Source organism: Rhododendron vialii, chromosome 6a, assembly GCF_030253575.1.
Source record: "Rhododendron vialii isolate Sample 1 chromosome 6a, ASM3025357v1".
Lineage (NCBI taxonomy): Eukaryota > Viridiplantae > Streptophyta > Magnoliopsida > Ericales > Ericaceae > Rhododendron > Rhododendron vialii.
The window spans coordinates 28,044,945-28,062,190 of NC_080562.1; the positions used below are offsets into that span (position 1 = coordinate 28,044,945).

The 17,246-nt window shown below is 37.2% G+C and overlaps 3 protein-coding genes across 4 annotated transcripts; all 3 read right to left on the reverse strand.

The window, feature by feature from the left end:
- Positions 1-6,255: 6,255 nt before the first annotated feature.
- On the reverse strand, positions 6,256-16,353 carry LOC131330095 (F-box/kelch-repeat protein At3g06240-like). The gene is made up of 2 exons (XM_058363600.1): positions 15,589-16,353; positions 6,256-6,712 (listed from the first exon to the last, which is right to left on the reverse strand). The coding sequence occupies exons 1-2, from the start codon at positions 16,184-16,186 to the stop codon at positions 6,600-6,602; spliced, it is 711 nt and encodes a 236-aa protein (XP_058219583.1). The 5' UTR covers positions 16,187-16,353; the 3' UTR covers positions 6,256-6,599.
- Positions 6,844-8,915, reverse strand: LOC131330061 (F-box/kelch-repeat protein At3g06240-like). 2 transcript variants are annotated; one of them, XM_058363548.1, is made up of 3 exons: positions 8,504-8,915; positions 7,559-8,284; positions 6,844-6,881 (listed from the first exon to the last, which is right to left on the reverse strand). In XM_058363548.1, exons 1-3 carry the CDS (start codon positions 8,733-8,735, stop codon positions 6,859-6,861), a joined length of 981 nt encoding a protein of 326 aa, XP_058219531.1. In that variant the 5' UTR covers positions 8,736-8,915; the 3' UTR covers positions 6,844-6,858. The 2 variants fall into 2 exon arrangements, with proteins under 2 accessions (XP_058219531.1, XP_058219530.1); XM_058363547.1 differs by having other exon boundaries at positions 7,559-8,914.
- Position 16,354: 1 nt separating the features above from the next.
- Positions 16,355-16,783, reverse strand: LOC131328578 (F-box protein At3g07870-like). Its single transcript, XM_058361507.1, has one exon. It carries the CDS (start codon positions 16,781-16,783, stop codon positions 16,355-16,357), a length of 429 nt encoding a protein of 142 aa, XP_058217490.1.
- Positions 16,784-17,246: the final 463 nt, after the last annotated feature.

The window sequence follows — 17,246 nt, forward strand, 5'->3', positions numbered from 1 at the left end:
TTCTATAAATACACCCTTTGTATATTTAAAAATATAATTCAAGAATTAAGTGCTTTAATTTTCAATTCAGTTAAATCATAACAAAGATTGTTTATTTTTATTATTTTATTTTAAATGGTCATAATGAATTTTTTGGTTTAAAGCCTTTCAACAAACACCCTAAGATTCATTATTTAGTTTCAAGACTCTCTTAGGGTGTCCATTGAAAGGCCTTGAAGCCAAAAATTTATTACAACCATTTAGGATGAAATGATTAGAAAAATAACATCTTTGCACTGATTCAAACGAATTGAAAATTGAAACACTTATTTTCGTAACTATATTTTTTAATCTATAAAGGACAAAAAAAGAAAAATAAAACAGTTGTATAAACATGATCAATTGAAACATTTTTTTTCTCTTAATTATTTTACAAAGCCTAGAATTATACTTGAACCAATTATTAAAGAGAAAAAAAATTCAAACCGGAAAGAAAGAAAAGGAAATAAAATGAAAAAAAAAAAAACCAAACTGAAAAGAAAAGGGAAAAAAAAAGAAAAGAAAACCATAAGGAAAGAAAGAAAGAAAAGGGAGAGAGAGAGAGAGAGGGGCGGGGGGTAAACTGGGAAAAGGGAGGTGGGGCCGGGGGGGGGTGAGGGGAGTAGCAATTTTCTTTGGCTCGAATAGGTGAGATCTTGGGAGCCTCTTAGGGAGAGAGAGAAAGAGAGAGAGGGGCGGGGGGTAAACTGGGAAAAGGGGGGGGGGGAGCGAGAGAGAGAGGGGCGGGGGGTAAACTGGGAAAAGGGAGGTGGGGGGGGGGGGGGGGGGGGGGGGGGAAGTAACAATTTTCTTTGGCTCGAATAGGTGAGATCTTGGGAGCCTCTTTGAAATGACAATAAATTCCCCTGGTCTAAAAATTTATCATTTCTAGTAATAAAATACATACTACAGTACTAAAAAGATTCAACTTTCATTTATTTTGAATTAAAATGACTTTTATTACCCACTGGAAGAGTTATTTTGACCAACAAAGGTGAAAACTCACTCATAGCCCATTATTTTTCATTTGTTGAAAGAATCATGGGAGACTTAAAAATCCATCCTCATTCCTCATCCAATTTAAGTATTCATCCTTCACTTTTTGAACTGTTATGTTTTCATCCCTGTTTTTTTTTAATACCAACAATGCCCCTAATATATATATATATATATATATATATATATATATATATATATATATATATAACACCGGAGAAGGGATTAAAACATAATTTTCCCCATCCCATCCCGCGATTTCCGGCAAACCTCGTTGATTTGAATTCCAAAATTTTTGGGATTGAATAATCCTCATCCAATCCCAACTATTTAACGCCTTCCAACCCCAGCCATTTAACGCCTCCCCCCGCAACTTCCATTTCGGTTTTACAGGTTTTTTCTCTTTTGGGTTTTCAGCCGAGTGGTGGCGGCGGCGGCGGATCTTTACCTGGATGCGGAGGACGACGACGGAAGAAGCGCGGGAGGCCACGGACGCTGGAAGGTGCACGACCGTGGCGCAGCGGGAAGCGATCCATCTCCACTCGATCCGCCTCCACCTACTGCAAGCCCTTTCTCCAGATCCGGCTGTTACTCCTCCCAGCTTCATTGGGATGAAAAAACAGGATCATGTTACAAGCATTGATACACTACCACCAACTGAATTTTTCAAGAAACTAAAGGGCTGGTAAGCAAATGATAGATCCACCTTCTTCAACTTCTGATAACGGAGCACTCCAATCGATAGATTTGACGATCATCCCCTGGAAAAATATTGTGGTAGAAGGATTAGGAAGAGTTGTGGAAGATGAAAGTGAAATTAGAGAGATTGATCGCTTAGCTGAAGGTAAAAAGACTTGGGGTTTGGTCTTGAGTAACAAGTTTTTGTAGATCCATCATTTTTTGTTTTCAGTTTTGTGGGGGTAATATGTTGCTGTACACATTACGACACGATTGTTTAGCCCTTCGTCGCCCGTTAGCAGTTATATTGGTTTTATTTTTCTTGGTAAATTATATGTATCATTTACCATGAAATATGCTTCTCTTTTTCATTTGATAAATTATTTGAACTGTTTACCATGAAATATTTGTTCGAATCATGAGATATTTATCGTGTTCACGTTGTAATCGTCATGGTAATTTAACCATGTAACGTCATGGTAATTTATCCATTTTACCATGTAACGATTTGAGTATGTCATGTTTTTTTTTATGGTAATTTAGCAATGTTCCGCGTAATAAGATCAATGAAAAATATGATTTTTTGTTGTCTGGTTGGCCAACTCGAAGAACGAAGAAAAAATGCAAAGCTGTGGTCAACTTATCATGCAAAGATGGCCATTGCAGAAAAAGGATGGAGAAGAACTAAGACGAATGTAAAAAATTTTAAATGCAAAAAGACGGTTTATCAAGAAGGAATGTAGAAATCATTGGGATTTGGTGATCTACACATTCGAAAATTTGAAATCATCCTATTGTTTCTCACTTAATTGGAGGATTGTGATATGAAACTGAATCCCTTTAATTTAGGAGTCAAGAAGGTTTATCAAGGACTGTGGTATTCATTTGAATTCCTTTAATTTAGAAATCAAACAAGCAAATGGGTAACAAGGGTATTTCACACCCTAAGAGGATGAAAACATAAGCATGAAAAAAGGGCGGGATGAATTCTTACATGGCATGAATAAAGAGGATGGATATTTAAATATTCCAAGAATCATTTTGCTCAGAAATTACAAATTTATTTCTTTTGGATAATTAAAAAAAAAGAAGCAAATTGAGAGCTATTTCATAAGTTATTTTATTATTATAAAAAAAGAAGAAGGTGAATTTGACAGTGTAAGCTACTTTTGACTTCTTTCATCATGTATTTGGTCGATTAATTGTTAGCTGAGTATTAATAAAATTAACATTAAAAACGTAGATTTTTTTTGGTCATTTTACATACGCGACTAGGGTATGTTTCACTACAGAAAATCCTCATTAGTTGCCCCTTTTTGTATCATGTGGGGGAGGCATTTCTTTTAAAACTACGGGAAGCCAAATAGTTGCTGCTGCAAAAATTTGTAACAAGGTGTTCAGAAATTATCTTTTACTCTGTTGGTTGAACAATTAACCAACAATGTATGTACAAAACCACATATATTAGCATAACTAGTGCAATATAAAAAAACTTGTCTGAAAAAAATATATATATCACGCAAAATGAGAACTTAAATTATACTATGTATTTGTCAACAATAATTCACTTTTTTAAAGTTCTCCTATTGCGTAGTGGACAATATTTCGAGAATGGAGGGAGCAAATTTTTACAGTTATCCTAGACGAGTTCTTATAATTTGTACTAAACTACTAGTACCTTGTTGAAAAAATTGGGGCAAATAGGTTGGTGGGATCTTTTTGGAAGACAAGCTCTTCTATAGAACGATATGATGAGAATTTTTATGGTATACCAGAATTCAAAAGAAAATTGTTTCAAATTAACGGAGTTGTGCAACAAAATTGAATTTTCTTAAGCTTGCTCATAATTCTGTAAGTTAATTTAACAAAAAAGTAAACTAATGCAGTTAATGTTATGAATATGAAATCAACCTATTTAGCATATCGGTTATGAACATTAATAGAATATGAACATAAATAGAAAATATACAATACAATAATTACCCCCGATAGATTCTTTTTTTTTTCTATTTCTTGTTTTTTTTATAAATTTCTTTCATCATGATTGTGAGCTTTTTTTGAATTAATGTATTAGGTGTTCAAATATGAATTACTTGGATTAAGGGGCTGTAAATTGGATTGTGGGCGTTCAATTTGTTTTTGGGCTAGTGTTCAATTATTTTTGATCGGGGCGTTCAAGATTTTTACGACTGGGTGTAGAAAAAATGGTTAAACCAAATTAGTACATGTATTCTATTTTTATTTTTTTTAGGCTACTGATTTTGCCACTTCTTTTTTTGTTAACGTCAATCCCCTGCAAGTGTTTTTTGCACACTTGCAGAGGAGTGGCGTTAATAAAAAAGGAAGTAGCAAAATCATTTACTACCTTTTTTTAAAGGTGTTCAATTGAACACTGTTGTCTGGATGTGAATCCGCCAGAACGAACTAGAGGCAGATTGACGGTGCTCTTTTTCCACTGCATATTACTTGCACATTACGGTTGGACTCGTGACAATAGGGTCTTCCTCAATATGTGGTGAAAAGGATGCGTGCTGTCCAAAGGCAATGAAGAATTTTTCCTCCAATAGGGTGGTCACCCCTCTCTTTTTCTTGATCAAGTTCTATTCAGTCCACTGTAGGTCTCTCTTGGCCTTGTATTAATGATTTTGTTTTTTTGAACAGCTTGTATTAATGATTGAGTTATCATTTTTAATACTCGAGATCATCTAAAATCTTATTCTTAGGAACAATTTTCTGTTGCAAAAATAGATTTCGATTAGTTTAGTAAGAGTATTTTTTTTCTTTCAAAATAAATGTGTTCTAAAAGGGTATAAATTGATATCTCTTCTTTTCTTTTCTTTTTTGGGCAAAAAAATGGAATTTTTGCATTATTGATGTTCTCAATAGGTTTTAAAAGCGAAATGTTGCACTAACCAACCTAAGTCGGACCGGACAGTCCGAATTGGAGAGGCTTTGGACCTAAGTTTTTACACAAGTAAACGGTATACAATTTTCAAAATATGTAAGTCGATGTGCTTTAAACTACTGGTACATTGTTGAAAGAAATTGGCACGAGTATCACGTTTGTAAATAGATAAGCTAGTATTATAATCAAAAGCTAGTATTATAATCAAACTATCGTAACTCAATTTTCATGTTTCGTTCCAAAACGGAAGTAATGAAAGTAAGTTACCAAACCAAACTGAGTTTTTAATAATGTAGTCCTTGCAATATTTCCAGTCAACAAATGCCCCAAAGTGTAAATATGTTCTTTCGAAAATCATGGTACAAGATTGTCGAAGTTCATAAAACTATCCCTCACAGAGCAATCTGTTCAAATACTCAGTTGCCAAAAACCAAATGACGTTCCGTTTACCACCTCGAGCGACAAAAAGAACGATGAAGAGGCCATGAGGTTTAGATTGGAAGGAGAAATGGAAATCATCTAAGCTTTCAGCATGATTTCTTATGGGAACGAGTTTCCCACATACAGTATTGAGGAACATCAAAAACTCCCAGTTGCACATTTGTCAACATCTTTCAAACAATCCTGAAGTCATATCTAAGCTGTTCTTCTCCGCCACAAATTTACCGGAGGGATGGTGCCTATGGTATCGCAACTCCGAGGATGGTATCTCTCTGGTTGGAACTGCTTATCAGAAACATACGTACTCAAGGGAAAAATCACGGACTTTATTCGGATGGTTCCACTAGGTGTACTTCCCACAGATCAACTGGAAATTGGAAACAACTCTTCTGGAGAGAATTCAAACATGGAAGATACGGATGGAGCATCTTATGAGAGGATGCATCAAGGCTAATCTGGAAGACCGAAATTCATGAGAAAAAAAATTGTCTGGAAAATGATGACTCCAAATGCCCAAGTATTAGAAATATCACTTCTCATAACATAGCGAACTGCAAGAGCAGCACCAATCTTCCTTAGCCAATCTGCCAAGGTAGCTAATTCTCCCATGCTAGTTTAAAGCCGTTGAACAGAACACATAAATCAAGAACCAAGGTGGCCATTTAGCCTATGTCTAACTGGGAAGCAGTGCAAAATGGTGGATGCATAGAGGTGTCCCCATGATAGAATCCAGCTATCAACAAAGTTACGTAAAAAAGACATGACTTCTTACCCATCAAAAGGTAACAAGTAGAGAAGGCATCAAGACGACATTAATTTCCACCTTCAAGTAATTGTGTTTTGTACTTGTAGCCCTTTGGTTAAAGTCGGTTCAACCACATTAGGCATACGGAAAATTGCACTGTAAATGAGTGTTCCTTCCATTCCAAAAAAAAATTGTCTGGATTGCAAAACGAAAACTTAAAAATAATACATTGTGTCAACAAAATTTCAAACTTTTTTCTACTGATTACTATAAGTCAATGAATTCTTTTATTTATCAAAAGAAAGTTTGATTTTCCTAGACAAACACATACTGTATTTTTTAAGTTCTCGTTCTGTGGACTGAACAATCTTTTTGGGACGGAAGGAGTATTTTTTTATCAATAACATGCAAAAGAATTGCTTTATCGATACGAAATGTCAAAAAACATATCATATTGCATATAGAAATAGAAAACAGTAGCAGTTCACACTTCCAAGTGGTAGAAACATTTTATCCACAGGACACCCAAGCATGCTCAAACTGCAGCGAATTGATGAAGGTCTACCATCCACACAAGGAGACCACTCCAGATGGTTCTAATGCCAACAATCTAGCTACATATTATTCACAAACCTTGGAGCAAAAAGAAAGAATCTCAAAACATAAAGCACTCAAGATACTTCATGGCCCATGGACCAGATCGGACCTTTGGATCAGTGGCAACAGATGGGAGTTCACCTAGAAAATTATCCACTTCTGAGTTCTGACCCTCAGTAAACAGAAACATAATTTAGGTCTTAGAGACGGAGCGACCTACTAAACAATCATCGCCACATAAAAGGACAGAAAGAAACGGAACACCCTCATAATGCTCTGCTCCTTCCACAAGTCTAGAGACTCCATTTTCCAACTGTCATCACCTCCCCCTGCTGTCTCCGTATCAGTGTCACAATAAATTCACAGAGATGTCAATAACCAGCTGCCCTTAGTCCCAACCAACCAAGAAGGTTAAGATTGTCCAGAAACCAAAGCAACTACATAGATGTCAAGATTGTCTACTAGTTTCTATTTCCTATTAGATTTCTTCTTTTTCTCCACCTTTGAGAAACAAAACGAACATATCATTCAGAATAGTAGATCTAGCAGTTCCCAAACAAATTGGGGTGAAAAGGAGGAAGTTCTGGAAACACTTTCTATGTTTATATGATGCTGAACAATTATATCCATCTTGTTCTCAAATTTCTCTTTCCTAGCAACGTCAATAAACATGTTGATGTTTTGTCGCATTCCCTTTATAGCACGAAAACTCAATGAAGATAAATGATTGAAATAGGGAGTAAATGTGATGCTCAGCGACAAACATGCTTAGATAATCAACATTAAGAACCAACAAAAACCGCTTGTCTATTTAAACTATCCAGAACAACGTAACGCCCCACAAAAGTCTAGAGAAATATTTGGTCAAACCTCAGCTTCTTTCCATATAATGCACTAAACAGATATGCATCAAATTAGAGAAAAGTGACTCCCTCTCAATTTCAATCACATTCTCTAAGGGAAATATGAAAGCCAACTACTTAATTTGAAATATCTTGAAAACCAACCATATCTATCCAAAATAGTTTTCTTTTCCTATTTCCATGACATAACAAACTAAGCCCTTCCTACTTTTCTTTTCCTATTTCAACGACCTTCCGGATTTCAACCCCCATGGCAAGTGAGAAAACTCAACAAATTACAAAAAACCCCATGTAGAGAGAGACTCTATTTACTACCTGCTTCCTTTTGCTCCTCCTCCTCCTTCTTGTTCTTCTTGTTCTGGCTACTTACAACTGTATTTTCAGGACTTTCCAACTTGTTTAGCAATACCAGGCTCTCTACATAAGTATCTATGTAAAATGCGTGCCAGTTCAAGTATCCGTCGCCGGATGTGCCATGTATTCCAAGATAGCTAATCTGTTTGCTTCGGTAATTGCAAGAAACCAAATCCTCATCACGAGTGGAAAATATAACTTCACCGTTTTTTCTCAACCCAAGGGGCCTCCACAAACCTCCACAAAGATCGATTCTGAATAGTTTGGCCCAAGAAGTTGACACGCCGTACTCCTTCATTATCCAAACCAAATAATGATCGTCATTATCATTTACACACTGCTGGAACAAACACAAGGATTCCTTAAATACAACAAGGCCACCCTCAAGGGTAATACTATCCGGAACCAATATCTCATTAAAAACCTCATCACTCATGTTGAACGACAAGATCGTATAGCGAAAACAGGTCAATAGAGTCCCCTGATGAAATGCCATCCAATGGGCAGCCCCATTGACATAAGCCTGTCGAAATCGCTCCTCAATCATTAACGGAAGTGCTTTCTCACTAATATATCGCCAACGACCAGTCTTGAGCGTGTAAATCTCAACATCAGGCGAAATCCTATCATCCGTATGCACAACTCTAACCACCTTAAAGTCGTTGGAGACTGGATCGAATCCAAACCCTAGAGAATGCATAAAGGGACCGTGCGATTTATACGTGATATTATGTCGAGGCATAGCAAAAAACTTCCTAATTGACGGATTCCACAGAAACATATTGTCTCTGTAACAATATTGATCATCAGAAAGGCAAATCAAGCCATTACAGCTACCAACAACAGAGTAACCAACAGAGTCGAAAGGATAATCGAAGGTTTTAAGTTGACGGAATGAGTCGTTACCGTCGAGTACCAGAGAGTAGTGATCTTGCTTGGGTTTATCAGTGCGGTAGCGAACGAGGAGGCGGTCGTTGTCGGGGTTCGAAGCCGTTCGATGGAGGTGGTGAGAGATGAATTTGGGGCTGGTGATGAGAGAGTGCCATGACTTGCAAACGGGAGTGAGTCGAACCAGAGACTCGGCGGGTAGTCGTGTGAGGATGTCAATCAGCACGTCTTGGTGAAGGTAGTCCGACATTTCAAGGGTTTTGAGCAGAAGTAGAGGCAAAAGAGCGTTGGTTTAGCGATTGTTAGGGTTTATCGCATCAATCTGCGTCCCCATAAACCCTAATTCTCTCTCTAGTCGATCGAAAACCTTGATGGGAGTAGTCTTCGAATACTACTATTTGATTACTGTGTGCTTTGGGAGTGGAGATTGAAGTTCAGCGGTTCCAGCGCCTACCACCCTTCGGAATTTGGGTCGGGAGGTGCTGTCGTGCACCTTGGTTACTCATAAAAATCAATTTTCCAAATTAAAAATTAAATTTTTATCAATAAAAGATATTTATTATTATCAGTCAATATTAAAAAACATATCTCAACCGATCCAGATTAAAAAACAAATTTTTATCTGTTAAAGATTTTTATTATCAATCAATATTAAAAAATATATATCTCAACCGTTAATTGAAGAAATTGACTGTGACAAATGAGCAGAAGAGCTATGCACATAAATAAACTTTGCAAAGATCAAGCACAATTTTTTTTTTTGGACCCATTTCGGATTTTGCAAAGATAATACAAAGGTAAAACTTATTCATAGCCTTTTATTTTTCATTTGTTGAAAGAATCATTTTGGTCAGAAATTACAAATTTATTATTTTTGGATAAATAAATAAAAAAGCGAATCGAGAGCTGTTTCATAAGTTATTTTATTATTAAAAAAAGGGTGAATTTGGCGGTATAAGCTACTTTTGACTTCTTTCATCAAGTATTTGGTCGATTAATTGTTAGTTGAGTGTTAATGAAATTAACATTGAAAACGTAGATTTTTTTGGTCATTTTTTACATACGCGATTAGGGTATGTTTTACTACATAAATCCTCAATCCTCATTAGCTGCCCCTTTTTTGTATCATATGGGGAGGCATTTTTTTAAAACTGCAGGAAGGCAAATAGTTGCGACTGTAGAAATTTCTAACACGGTGTTTAGAAATTATCTTTTATTCTTTTGGTTGAACAATTAACCAACAATATATGTAAAACCTCATATATTAGCATAACTAGTGCAATATAAAAAACTTGTTTGAAAAAAATATATATCTATCACGCAAAATGAGAACTTAAACTATACTATGTATTTGTCAACAATAATTTAATTTTTTAAAGTTCTCCTATTGCGTAGTGGACAATGTTTCGAGAATGGAGGGAGAAATTTTTTACAGTCATCCTAGTCGAGTTCATATAATTTGTTCTAACATTAAACTAACGTATTAAACTGCTAGTACCTTGTTGAAAAAATTGTGGCGAATAGGTTGGTGGGGACTTTTTGGAAGACAAGCTCTTCTATAGAATGATATGATTGAGAATTTTTATGGTATACCAGAATTCAAAAGAATATTGTTTCAAATTAACGGAGTTGGCAAACAAAATTGAATTTTCTTAAGCTTGTTCATAATTCTGTAAGCTAATTTAACAAAAAAACATAAACTAATGCAGTTAATGTTATGAATATGAAATCAACCTATTTAGCATATCGATTATGAACATGAATAGAAAATGTACAACACAATACTTACCTAGATTCTTCTTTCTCTCTTTCTTGGTTTGTTTTTTTTTTTAAATTTCTTTCATTATGATCGTGAGTTTTTTTTTTTTGAATTAATGTATTAGGTGTTCAAATATGAATTACCTGGATTGAGGGGCTGTAATTGGGTTGTGGACGTTCAATTGTTTTTGGGCTGGTGTTCAATTATTTTTGAGCTAGGCGTTCAAGTTTTTTACCATTGGGTGTAGAAAAAATGGTTAAACCAAATTAGTACATGTATTCTAATTATTATTTTTTTAAGGGTCTTCAATTGAACACTGTTGCCTGGATGAGGATCCGCCAGTACTGCAGGTAGATTGATGGTGCTCTTTTTTCACTGCATGTTATTACACATTTGACTCGTGACAAAGTATATAGGGTCTATCTCAATGTGTGGTGAAAAAGATACGTGTTGTGTCCCAAGCCACTGAAGAATTTGTCCTCCAATAGGGTGGTCACCCCTCTCTTTCTCTTGATCAAGTCCTATTCAGTCGAGCTGTGCTATGTGCACAGACTGCTGTGCACAGCAGCCTTTTCCCCGCCCCGGGTCGCACAAAGATGATCGGAGCCGCTCATTTTGTTCAAAATATTTTCTGAAGTGATTTTGGGTGTTTTGTTAACGCCTCTAACGATATCGAACGAAGCTCATTTTTTACAGAGACCTTAAACGACATATTTTGAACAAAATGAGCGGCTCCGATCATCTTTGTGCGACCCGGGGCGGGAGGAAAAGGCTGCTGTGCACAGCTTGCTGTGCACGAATCATTTATGTATTCAGTCCACTGTAGGTCTTACTTGGCCTTGTACTAATGATTTTTCTTTTTTGAACAGATTGTATTAATGATTGAGTTAGTATCATTTTTAATACTCGAGGTCATCTAAAATCTTATTCGTCGGAACAAATTTCTGTTGCAAAATAGATTTGATTAGTTTTGTAATATTTTTTTTTCCAACGTAAATGTGTTCTAAAAGGGTATCAATTAATCTCTCTTTTTTGGGGGAACAAAAAAGTGGAATTTTTTGCGTTATTGATGTTCTCAATAGGTTTTAAAAGCGAAACGTTGCACTAACCAACCTAAGTTGGACCGGACAGTTCGAATTGGAAAGGCTCTGGACCTAAGTTTTTACACAAGTAAGGGAAAATTTCAAAATAGCACCTGGACTTTCACTCCATTGTCACCGAAACACCTGAACTTAACTTTACTTCAATTAAACACCTGAACTTTCAAAATCTCCAAATTGAGGCACCTGCCGTTAGCCTCCATCCATTTCCCTTACAAATCGGCTGATGTGGCTCATTTCTGGCGTTAAAAGGCCCCACTAGAGATGTTAGAAAGTGAACTCAATGCATACAATCACAATCCAAAAGTGAAGTACGGGTGTGATTGTGTGCATTGAGTTCACTTTCTAACATTTCTAGTGGAGTCCTTTAATGCCAGAAATGAGTCACATCAGCCGATTTGTGAGGGAAATGGATGGAGGCTAACGGCAGGTGTCTAATTTGGGGACTTTGAAAGTCCAGGTGTTTAATTGAAATAAAGTGAAGTTCAAGTGTTTCGATGACATTGGAGTAAAAGTTCAGGTGCTATTTTAAAATTTTCTCCACAAGTAAACGCGACATAAGTAGGGCGCTGCTATTCGCAGCCCTCTATTTACTCCCATAGCCCGTTAACAATTTTCAATTATACTCACAGTTAGTTACCGAAATTGAGATATATTTTCAGCGTCCAATTACCGAAATATAATATTTTTTTCAACAGATGTTTACCGAAAATGCATGTTCGGCAGTTGTTTACCGAAAGTTGAACATATTTTTGACATGTAGTTACCGAAATATAATCTTGTTTTCAACAGCAATTTACCGAAATGTTATTTATGATTTTCAACAATCATTTACCGAAATTTAGTGGGCTACGGGAGTAAATAAAAGGCTGCGAATAGCGGCGCCCCATAAGTATCGCAATTCTGCAAGAGTATCGCATTTGTAAATAGATAAGCTAGTATTATAATCAAAGGGCGCTGCTATTCGCAGCCCTCTATTTACTCCCATAGCCCGTTAAAAATTTTCAATTATACTCGACAGTTAGTTACCGAAATTAAGATATATTTTCAGCGTCCAATTACCGAAATATAATATTTTTTTCAACAGATGTTTACCGAAAATGCATGTTCGGCAGTTGTTTACCGAAAGTTGAACATATTTTCGACATGTAGTTACCGAAATATAATCTTGTTTTCAACAGCAATTTACCGAAATATTATTTATGATTTTCAACAATCATTTACCGAAATTTAGTGGGCTACGGAAGTAAATAGAGGGCTGCGAATAGCGGCGCCCATAATCAAACTATCGTAACTCAATTTTCATGTTTCGTTCAAAACGTAAGTAATGAAAGTAAGTCACCTAACGAAACTGAGTTTTTAATAATGTAGTCCTTGCAATATTTCCAGTCAAAAAATGCCCCAAAGTGTTAATATGTTCTTTCGGAAATCCTGGTACAAGATTGTTGAAGTTCATAAAACTATCCCTCACAGAGCAATGTGTTCAAATACTCAGTTGCCAAAAACCAATTGACGTTCCGTTTACCACCTCGAGCGACAAAAAGAACGATGGAGAGGCCATGAGGTTTAGATTGGAAGGAGAAATGGAAATCATCTAAGCTTTCAGCATGCCTTTTTTTTACGGGAATCTGGGCAAATTTCATGGGAGTTTCGCACATACTGTATTGAGGAACATCAAAACTCCCAGTTGCACATTTGTCTACTCATCTTTCAAACAATCCTGAAGTCATCTCCAAGCTGTTCTTCTCCGCCAAAAATTTACCCGAGGGATAGTGCCTATGTTATCGCAACTCCGAGGATAGCATCTCTCGGGTTGGAACTGCTTATCAGATATATACTTGAGGGAAAAATCACGGGCTTTACTCGGAGGGTTCTACCAGGATACCTCCCACTGATCAACAGAGAGCATCTAGAGGCACCATCCCAACTGGAAATTGGAAACAACTCTTCTAGAGAGAATTCAAACATGGAAGATATGGATGGAGCATCTTATCAGAGGATGCATCAAGGCTAAAGAAGCATGGCTTGCCTTATTGGAATTGGGATAATGTACTAACTAATCTCAAACGCCAGTTCCATCCACATTTGTTCAATCCGTTATACTACCATTTGGGCTGCTTCCAGTTAAACCGTAGCGCTCCATAGTTGATTCTAGCCCAACAAAAAAATAGTGATCTTTATCTAGATACCTTCTTTGCCGGCATTATATGGCAAATCTGGAAGACCGCAATTCATGAGAACAAAAATTGTTTGGAAATCACTTCTTATAACATAACGAACCACAAGAGCCACACCAATCTCCCTAAGCCAATCTGCCAAGGTAGCTAATTCTCCCATGCTAGTTTAAAGCAGTTGAACAGGACACATAAATTACGAACCAAGGTGGCTATTTAGCCTATGTCTAACTCAAAAGCAGTGCAAAATGGTGGATGCATATAGGTGTCACCATCCATCATCAGGCGATAGAATCCAGCAGGCTATCAACAAAGTTACGCAAAAAGGACATGACTTCTTTACCCATGCAACGGTAACAAGTAGAGAAGACATCAAGACAACGTTAATTTCCAGCTTCAAGTTATGTTTTGTACTTGTAGCCCTTTGCTTAAAGTCGGTTCAATCACATTATGCGTACAGAAAATTGTACCGTAAATGAGCGCTGCTTCCATTCCAAAAAATCAAAGTCTAGTTGGCAAAACGAAAACTTAAAAATAATAGAAAAATTCAAACTTTTCTCTGCTGATTACTATAAGTCAATGAGTTTTATTTATCAAAAGAAAGTTTCATTTTCCTTGACAAACACATACTTTTACAAGTTCTCGTTATGTAACTAAACAATTTTTGTGGACGGAGGGAGTATTTTTTATCGATAACATACAAAAGAATTGCTTTATGGATAATAAATGTCAGACAACATATCATATTGCACATAGAAACGGAAAACAGTAGCAGTTCACACGTAGACACATTTTTTCCGCCGGACAACCAAGCATGCTCAAACTGCAGAGAATTGATAAAGGTCTACCAACCACACAAGGAGACCACCCCAGATGGTTAAGCTACATATTAACCACTAAGCTTGGAGCAAAAAGAAAGAATCTCAACAAAATACAAAAACAAAACAAACCATGAGGAACTCGAGCAACTTCGTGGCCCATGGACCAGATCGGACCTTTGGATCAGTGGTAACAGATGGACCTAGAAAATCATCCACTTCTGAGTTCTGACCCTAAGTAAACAGAAATATAATTTAGGTCTTAGAGAGGGAGCGACCTACTAAATAATCATCGCCACATAAAAAGACAGAAAGAAACGAACACCCTCATAATGCTCTGCTCGTTCCACAAGTCTAGAGACTCCATTTTCCAACTGCCATCACCTCCCCTGGCTGTTTCCGTATCAGCGTCACAATAATTTCACGGAGATCTCAATAACCAGCCGGCACAGTCCCAACCAACCAAGAAGGTTAAGATGGTCCAGAAACCAAAACAACTACATAGATAGATGTCAGAGACTGAAGAGAGTCTACTAGTTTCTATTTCCTATTAGATTTCTTCTTTTTTTCTGCCTTTGAGAAACAAAATGAACATATCATTCTGAATAGTAGATCTAGCAGTTCCCAAAAGCTATTCCCAAACAAATTGGGGAGAAAACGAGCAAGTTCTGGAAACACTTTCTATGTTTATATGACGCTGAAAAATTAAATCCATCTTGTTCTCAAACTTCTCTTTCCTAGCAACTTCAATAAACATGTCGATGTTTTGTCACGTTCCCTTTATAGCACGAAAACTCAATGAAAATAAATGTTTGACATAGGGAGTAAATGTGATGCTCAGCGACAAACAGGCTTAGATAATTAAAATTAAGAACCAACAAAAGCCGCTTGTCTATTTAAACTATGCAGAACAATGTAAGGCCCCACAAAAGTCGAGAGCAATAATTGGTCAAACCTCATATATGAGAGACCCAGCTTCATTCCATATATTGCACTAAGCAGTAATGCATAAAGTTACAGAAAAGTGATTTGCTCTCAATTTCCTTCACATTCTCTAAGGGAAATATGAAAGCCAACTACTTAATTTGTAATATCTTGAAAACTGACCATATTTCCATGACACAACAAACTAAGCCCTTCCTACTTTCCTTTTCCTATTTCAACGACCTTCCTGATTTCAACCCCCAATGGCAAGTGAAAACTCAACAAGTTACAAAAAAAACCCCATGTAGAGAGAGATGCTATTTACTACCTGCTTCCTTTTGCTTCTCCTCCTCCTCCTCCTCCTCCTTCTTGTTCTTCTTATTCTGGCCACTAACAACTGTATTTTCAGGACTTTCCAACATGTTTAGCAACACCAGGCTCTCTACATAAGTATCCATGTAAAATGCGTGCCAGCTCAAGTATCCGTCGCCGGATGTGCCATGTATTCCAAGATAGCTAATCTGTTTGCTTTGGTAATTGCAAGAAACCAAATCCTCATCACGAGTGGAAAATATAACTTCACCGTTTTTTCTCAACCCAAGGGGCCTCCACAAACCTCCACAAAGATCGATTCTGAATAGTTTGGCCCAAGAAGTTGCCACACCATACTCCTTCATCATCCAAACCGAATAATGCTTGTCATTATCATTTACACAGTGCTGGAACAAACACAGGGATTCCTTAAATACAACAAGGCAACCCTCATGGATAATACTATCCGGAACCAATATCTCGTTAAAAACCTCATCACTCATGTTGAACGACAAGATCGTAAAGCGTAAACGGGTCAATAGAGTCCCCTGATGAAATGCCATCCAATGGGCAGCCCCATTGACATAAGCCTGTCGATATTGCTCCTTAATCATTAACGGAAGTGCTTTCTCACTAATATACCGCCAACGACCAGTCTTGAGCGTGTAAATCTCAATCTCAATACTATCCCAACCCACACCCGTGTGCACAACTCTAACCACCTTAAAGTCATTTGTGACCGGATCGAATCCAAACCCCAGGCAATGTTTATGGGGACCGTGCTATTCAAACGTGACATTATATGTAGGAATAGCAAAAAACTTCCTAATAGAGGGATTCCACAGGAACATATCGTCCATGTAACCATATTCCTGATCATCAGACAGGCAAATAACCCCATTACAGCTACCAACGACAGAGTAACCAACAGAGTCGAAAGGATAATCGAAGGTTTTGAGTTGACGGAATGAGTCGTTACCGTCGAGTACCAGAGAGTAGTGATCTTGCTTGGGTATATCAGTGCGGTAGCGAACGAGGAGGCGATTGTTGTCGGGGTTAGAAGCCGTTCGATGGAGGTGGTGAGAGATGAATTTGGGGCTGGTGATGAGAGAGTGCCATGACTTGCACACGGGAGTGAGTCGCACCAGAGACTCAGCGGGTAGTCGTGTGAGGATGTCGATCAGCACGTCTTGGGGAAGGTAGTCCGACATTTCTAGGGTTTTGCGCAGAAGTAGAGGCAAAAAAGCGTTGGTTTAGCGATTGTTAGGGTTTATCAATCAATCTGCGTCCCCATAAACCCTAATTCTTTCTCTAGTAGTCGGTCGAAAACCCTGATGGGAGTAGCATATGATTAGTGATACTACTACCAGCGCCTACAACCCTTCGGAATTTGGATTGTGTGGTGTGAGGATCCAGAGGTGCTGCGGTGCACTCAGTGTAGTACACGAGTAGGGTAACTCACAATCATTGATCTCATTAATTAATAATTCAGATTAAAAAAATTATCGATAAAAAATATTTATTATCGGTCAAAATTAAGAAGAAATTAAATAGTCATCCTAGTTGGAGGACTTATTTAGGTGCACATCCTAGTGGTTTTGAATACTTATGTTCTCATCCTCAAAATGAATAGTTGCCCCATCATACCCCTATACATAATATATATACATATTG